The 7129-nt window shown below is 36.4% G+C and overlaps 1 protein-coding gene and 1 pseudogene across 2 annotated transcripts; both read right to left on the reverse strand.

Annotated features, from left to right (window-relative positions):
• Nucleotides 1-747: 747 nt before the first annotated feature.
• LOC149214531 (cytochrome P450 71AU50-like) lies at nucleotides 748-3971 on the reverse strand. The gene is made up of 3 exons (XM_089389420.1): nucleotides 3871-3971; nucleotides 1270-1368; nucleotides 748-1060 (listed from the first exon to the last, which is right to left on the reverse strand). Exons 1-3 carry the CDS (start codon nucleotides 3969-3971, stop codon nucleotides 748-750), a joined length of 513 nt encoding a protein of 170 aa, XP_089245546.1.
• On the reverse strand, nucleotides 3635-5870 carry LOC149214532 (cytochrome P450 71AU50-like; annotated as a pseudogene). The gene is made up of 3 exons (XR_016250395.1): nucleotides 5461-5870; nucleotides 4904-5428; nucleotides 3635-4490 (listed from the first exon to the last, which is right to left on the reverse strand). The product of XR_016250395.1 is annotated as a cytochrome P450 71AU50-like (transcript).
• Between the last annotated feature and the right edge of the window lie 1259 nt (nucleotides 5871-7129).

Below are 7129 nucleotides of genomic sequence, written 5' to 3' on the forward strand. Positions count from 1 at the left end.
ATCTTTAGGTTGATTTTGGTCTCCTCAAAAAGATGAATTCAATGCAATCATCATCTCCATTAAATGATTTGTCCAAAGTGAAATTTGATTGTAGTTGCATATTTTAGCGGGAAGTTGGTGTTTTTGAAAAAATATGAAATTGGAGTGTTTGAATCTTTTTTTTAATGTTGAAAATAGATTTAGAATCTTCAAAAACTTGTGAAAATATTTGACGACTATAACCTAAATTTCCAAAAATTTCTGCAAAATTTTGACAAAATCATCATAGGAAATCCATTCTTTACTAGTTTAAATGGCTTTTAAATTAAAAAAAAAAAAACGAACAAGCTAGGTGAGCTAAATTGAAGAGTAACTAAATAGTATATTAGTTTACTCACTCATCTCATACTACTATAAATTCTCCACTTAAGTTTTTAACATAAATAGATTAAAAATCTAAAACCACAATTTCAAATCCCAAAATACACACTCCTTTCTGCCAGAATATACAGATATTTACATAACTTTTCATTCAATAAAATTCATAGTACACATTTTCCCACTTTTGTACGTAGGGTAGTTTATTCTTCAACCACAATAGGCACACTATTACGAAATCTTCTCTGCTATTGTGGTCTTTACTTTCAATGCAATACCAGTCCAGAATAGGCACACTATTACGAAATCTTTTTTGCTATTGTGGTCTTTTCTTTATACCGTTTCTACATGACCGGAGTCTAAATTAAGGTAGACAGTCAACCATACAAATTACCGTAGAACCGTAAGGCGAGGGGTTCGAATAGAGGAGAGATCATGTTCTCTGCCCACTGTGATTCCAAAGCTTTCAAATATATCCAGTTCCTGCCCATTCATCTTATCGGGAAGTGTCCAGTCAAAACAGTGCAATAGCTGCGTCAATGGAAATCCAACAAGAAACATTCCCAGCTGCTCTCCAGGGCATGCTCTCCTCCCTGATCCAAACATAATCCACTCACAGTTACGAACTTTTTCATCGAAGGAGCCGTTATTCATGAATCGCTCAGGAACGAACCTTTTGGCATCCTCCCATGACGTTGGGTTCCTTCCGATTGTTCAAAGATTCACCAAAACGTGAGTTCTTTTTGGAATTTCATAGCCCAACACATTGCAGGCTCCCACAGGCTAGCGGTGACGCCGCCTATTCGTTCACCATTGTTACTTATCCAAAATACCGTGTGGTCTTTGTTTCAGGTCGAACGAAAATATATCAGACATGTTGAAGGCGTATGCCATTGGAACCCTATTTATTACCTACCAGTCATCACAAGCCACTTGTCGTCGACGTGTGTCATGAAAAACCCTATCACGTACCGTTCATCACAATCCACCTTCTCCTCAGACAATTGCAAACTGACGTTCCAACCACCAGACAATTTGTAATCTGTTTAATTAAAATTCGGTGATTAATTTTTTTTTCAAACTGATCCATATATTTAATATTCGGCGAACATGCGGAGCCATGATGGTTTCTTTTTGAATTTCAGTTTAATATATATATATAAACTTTCGGTGACTATACGGTGTCATCACATATGAATGGGTACTTTCAATTTTAATATGGTTTCTTTATATTTTACAAGGAGCTATCATATTTTAATGGTGGGAAGAGCTAGGGTTCGATGATAGGGAGTGAGCTATCATATTTTAATGGTGGGAAGAGCTAGGGTTGGATGATAGGGAGTAATCATATTTGGTTAATTTTAATTATTAGTATTATAAAATATTAATAATTTGTTTTTATTTTATTATTTATATGCTAAATATTTTATTTTTATTTTTAATCAAATAAATATTGAAATAATATAATAAGCAATATAATTTAATAGGATTTTAAATTTTTTTAATTAAAAGTAAAAAAAAGTAAATTTTAGTATTTAAAGTTGTATATTTTTAATATTTTAAAGAATGTGTATAGAGAGAAAAAGAATGTGATTGTATGAATATGAGAAAATTTTCGGTGAAAATCACATCTTAAGAGTTTTGTAATTTGGAGCTATCCAGTGTGATTCATTATCAGGACAAGATATGTGTGTATCATTTGGAGTTATCTTGGATTGGATGGTTGAGTAAAATGATTGTTATGTTCTCTACTCATGTTCAATTCCTTGTGAGTAAACATTTCATGTAGTTTCATTATTTTACACTTTGGCCCCTTTCCAAGTATTGTTTTCAATCACTTTTGTTTGAAATCTTGCAATGATTTGTTGGAAGAGAAAGGATGAGCTTTGAGAAAGGATGAGCTTTGTATGTACAGTGTATATATTTATTTTTTGACAATGGATTCCACGATTATCTTTCAAAACCCTTGCTTTGTCTTTTCAACCAAGTTATCTATCTTAAGAAGCACTTGGACTCATAATAAGGAAAAACATGATATGTTTGGCTATACATATGCTCCTAATCTCAAAATTAAAGGGGTAATTGTTATCACTCAAAAATTGTGCACTCAAATGTGTCAATTAAAGGCTAGAATATGTAAAAGATCGTCAAAATCAAAGGTTCTCAAAGGTCAACAATTTTTTTTTTGCATTGTATTGTTAATATCTCATGTTAGATTTCATTACTTTGCTTTGTACTTATTTTCTCGTGTACTAATAAACCACTTGGGGCTCTATTTAGGGAAAAACACCTTGCATTGCATGGGATTTTAGGATTCCTTTGATCCAAAAAAACAAACTACACCATGTATGTGGATAGGTAGCACTAACTAGGATTCTTTTGTAATTATCATATTGTTTCATATGCTTTTCATTTTCGTAGTTACCATATTATTTCATATGCTTTTTCATGTAAAAGCAAAGAACTAAATCCTTACTCTTGTGATCTATTTGATAGGATCATACAAATGTAGCAAAATATTCGCCACATAACTAGTGTGGGCCCTAATGTTTTTTTTCAATTTCCCATATTGTCTATAAAAGTATAATTCCCTACCATTGTGAACCCTTACATGCATATGAAGGAATTGAGCCATTAAATGCCACTAGAATGCATTGAATATGGGTAAATTATATGGAAGGACTATTCCTCCCTAAAATAACCTCTAGTGATGGCTAAACCATGTTTCCAACCATAATTTAATTCACATGCCTAGAAAGCTTAAGCTTGACCATTATTTTTGGAATTAGAGATGCACCTAAGGGAATTGATCAAACACTAGGAGGGTTCATCTTCCCAAATAGAACTAAATCAAACTCTAAAATCAAACCCTAAACAAACTACTTTAATGTCATCAATAATATGCTTAAAATAATATATCCATCAACTATATACTTAAACACTCTTCTTTTAGTAAAATTATTGTAATTTTGTAAATATTCAATAGTTTATTTGCTTCTCTTTACCATACATTTTTATATTTTCTTTCGCATTAGGTAAATTATATAAATTAAAATTACAAATAAAATTTCAAACTAATGCAAATTACATATGTTGAAACTTTTATTAAGTTTATTAATATAATTATGGCAATATACATATGCATTCTCTACCAAACCTTTCATTCAATAAAAATTCATAATACCCATTTCTAAAATTCTAAAACCCCAATTTCAAATTCCAAAATACACAATTTTTTTTGTTTTTCAATAAACCAAAATACACACCCTTATCCTAAATACACAAATATTTACCTACAATAAAAATTCATAGTACGCATTTCCCCTCTTTTGTACATAGGGTGGTTATTTCTTCAACCACAGGAAGCACACTTCCGAATTATTTTATGCTATTGCAATCGTTACTTTCAATGCAATAACAGTCCAGACCAATACTGATATTAGAACTTTTATTTATACCGTTTCTACGTGATCGGAGTCTAAATTAAGGTAGACAGTCTGCCATACAAATTACAGTACAACGGTTAGGCGAGGGGTCGGAACAGCGTACAGATCATGTACTCTGCGCACTGTGATTCCAAACCTTTCGGACATATCCAGTTCCTGCCCATTCATCTTATCGGGAAGTGTCCAGTCAAAACAGTGCAATAGCTACGCCAATGGAAATTGAACAAGAAGCATTCCCAGTTGCTCTCTCGGGCACACTCTCCTCCCTGCTCCAAACGGAATCCACTCGCAGTTACGTACCTTTTCATCGAGGGAGCAGCCATTCATGAATCTCTCAGGCACGAACCTTTCAGCATCCTCCCACGACGTTGGGTTCCTTCCGATCGCCCAAAGATTCATCAAAACCTGAGTGTTTTTGGGAATTTCATAGCCCAATACATTGCAGGCTTCAACGGATAAGTGGGGAAGAGCAAGCGGCGCTGATGGATAGAGTCTAAGCGTTTCTCTCACCAGAGCGTGTAAATAAGGGAGAGAAGGAAGATCAGATTCAAGTACCATGCGCTCCATTCCGACAACACGTTCCAGCTCGTCCTGAACCTTCTTTAACAGCGGCGGGTTCCTCAATAATTCGGACATTGCCCACTCTATGGTGGTGGATGAAGTATCCGTGCCAGCGCCCAACATATCCTGCCATCATCGTTATCATCATGACATCAATAGAGTATCACGTGATATTAATTGCTACTTTTTTTCAAAAGGTTATCAGAATCACTATACTGCATCATATTGGAAAGGCAGAGAGAACAAATATAAGAATTGACACGCACAAAAATAAAAATAATGAGTGGTGATTTTTTTATTGATCACACTAATAGAAAAAAGTAGTGATTTTTTTATGGATCACAAATCAACAAATAAATTAGGTGAGGGTATTAACTCGGCTAAACTCAACTTAACTTCGCCTAAACTCAACTTAACTTTAACTAAAACTTGACTAAAAATTAATCGTCCTTCATTTTAACCCACTCTAACATACTAAAGTAATTACCTTTTCTAACCTTTAAAAACTGCAATTCATAATACGTGCAAGTTTTACATACATAGAGGATGGCCTTTATATTATCTCGTCTAATTTGTGGCTCCATATCTTTATCTGCAGAAGCTGCAAGCAAAACATCTACCAGATCTCGCGTGACGTTGGGGTCATTCTGGGCAACGTGTTCCTCTATTACTTTTTCTAGCAACTCGTCTTGGATGGCATGTATTTCCTTGAAGCGTCTGTTGAGACCTTGTAGATCCATCCAGGCGATGTATGGTATATAATCCCCGACATTAAAAGCACTGGCTACCACATAACTTTCCTGGACCACTGAATTGATTCCTTTACCGCCAATAGAGTCTTGATCAGAATACTTTCTACCCAAGGTCACCCTGCACATTATGTCAGTCATTAGGGTTGACACGATTTTGCTAATGTTTACTGGATGATCTGAATCATCAATAGAATGAATCATAGCAGAGACCTCCTCTTCTCTTATAAAGCGGAAGTAATCCAATCGTCTGGAGCTCAGAAACTGTAAAACGCACACCTTACGCACTTGCCTCCAGTAAGCGCCATACGGAGCAAAACCGATATCAGTGGAATTATACCAAAAATAAAACCGATATCAGTGGAATTATACCAAAAATAATTAGTGGCCGCGGATGGAGGTCTGCTAGCAAAAAGCAGATCATGTATCTTCAGAAACTCCTTGGCCATATCAGGTGAAGAGACTACTAATGTAAGAGCAAGAGCTGCCCGAATTTCAGAGAAAGAGCTGCCAGTGCTCGTTGTGGAAGCTGTCCCAGCAGGTGGAGATTTCCGATGATGGGCAACGGGAACGGTCCCGGGGGCAGCTTCCTATATCTTCCCTTGACGAAGAAGCTCCATGCCACCACCAACGCAACTAGAGCAATAGCGAGTTTCATATAAAACTCAAGGCATGCCAGAAGAGGCCTCTCCGATCCTAGCTCGTTCACCATTCTAATTATCCAAAATACCGTGTGGTCTTGTTTCAGGTCGCACGAAAATATATACAAGTTGAAGACGTATGTTATTGGAACTCTATTTATTACCTAACAGTAATAATAGTGCTTTCAATTTTAATATGATTTCTTTGTATAAAATAAATTCAATGATCATAAATATTTTAATGGTCGGAGTCGTCCTGGCTTCCTGACAATGATCCGAGGAGTCATGGCTTCCTCACAAGGAGATTAATTTTAAGTAAAAGTATTATAAAATATTCATGATCTGTTTTTAGTTTATTGTCTATATTGCATGGGGTAAATATTTTATTTTCACATTTAGTGAGAAATAAAATACTAATATAATTTTATATTCTTTTTGTTAAAAGAGGAATCGGTAACTCGGGCGCTGCCCCCGCCTCACATTTAGTGAGAAAATAAAATACTTAGATGTATATATTAAGTAATATAATTTTATATTTTTTTTTGTTAAAAGAGGAATGGGTAACTCGGGCACTCCGCCCACTCTTCCTCTCCACAGCTCTGGGTTAGTCTGGGGAATTGCCTCTCAGCTCTAGGTTAGTTTGGGGGGCCCTCCAATACTTAGATGTATATATTAAGTAATATAATTTTATATTTTTTTTTGTTAAAAGAGGAATCGATAACTCGGGCAGTGCGCCCGCCCCTCCTCTCCACAGCTCTGGGTTAGTCTGTCCACAGCTCTAGTTTAGTCTGGGGAATTGCCTCTCAACTCTAGGTTAGTCTGGGGGCCCCTCCTCTCCACAGCTCTGGGTTAGTCTGTCCACAGCTCTAGGTTAGTCCCTCCCTCCTCTCCACAGCTCTAGGTTAGCTCTAGGTTAGTCTGTCCACAACTCTAGGTTAGTGTGGGGAATTGCCTCTCAGCTCTAGGTTAGTCTGGGGCCCCTCCTCTCCACAGCTCTGGGTTAGTCTGTCCACAGCTCTAGGTTAGTCCCTCCCTCCTCTCCACAGCTCTGGGTTAGCTGTTAGTCCCTCCCTCCTCTCCACAGCTCTGGGTTAGCTCTAGGTTAGTCTGTCCACAACTCTAGGTTAGTTTGCGGAATTGCCTCTCAGCTCTAGGTTAGTCTCTCCACATCTCTCGGTTAGTCCGGGGGAATTGAACTCCTGACCTTCAGTACGGAGCCCGCCTTTCTAAGGAACTTCACCGCATTGTGATTACCAACTCACCTACCCCATGGGGTTTAATATAATTTTATATTAATTTGAGAAATAAAATAAGAAAAACTAGGAAAATAAAAATGTCATAGTTGAGTATTTAAGGAAAATGTAATTTTTTTAAT

The sequence above is a fragment of the Pinus tabuliformis genome, chromosome 1_1 (assembly GCF_031772625.1).
Source record: "Pinus tabuliformis cultivar Carrire ecotype Pingquan chromosome 1_1, CPIR1, whole genome shotgun sequence".
NCBI classification, from domain to species: Eukaryota; Viridiplantae; Streptophyta; class Pinopsida; order Pinales; family Pinaceae; genus Pinus; species Pinus tabuliformis.

Coding starts and splice junctions, on each gene's coding strand:
- LOC149214531 (XM_089389420.1), bottom strand. CDS start 3,971: ATGAATGGGCAGGAACTGGATATGTCCGAAAGGTTTGGAATCACAGTG. Junction 1,369..3,870: donor CCTCGCCTAACCGTTGTACT/GTAATTTGTATG, acceptor TTGGAACGTCAG/TTTGCAATTGTCTGAGGAGA. Junction 1,061..1,269: donor TGGCTTGTGATGACTGGTAG/GTAATAAATAGG, acceptor AACAATCGGAAG/GAACCCAACGTCATGGGAGG.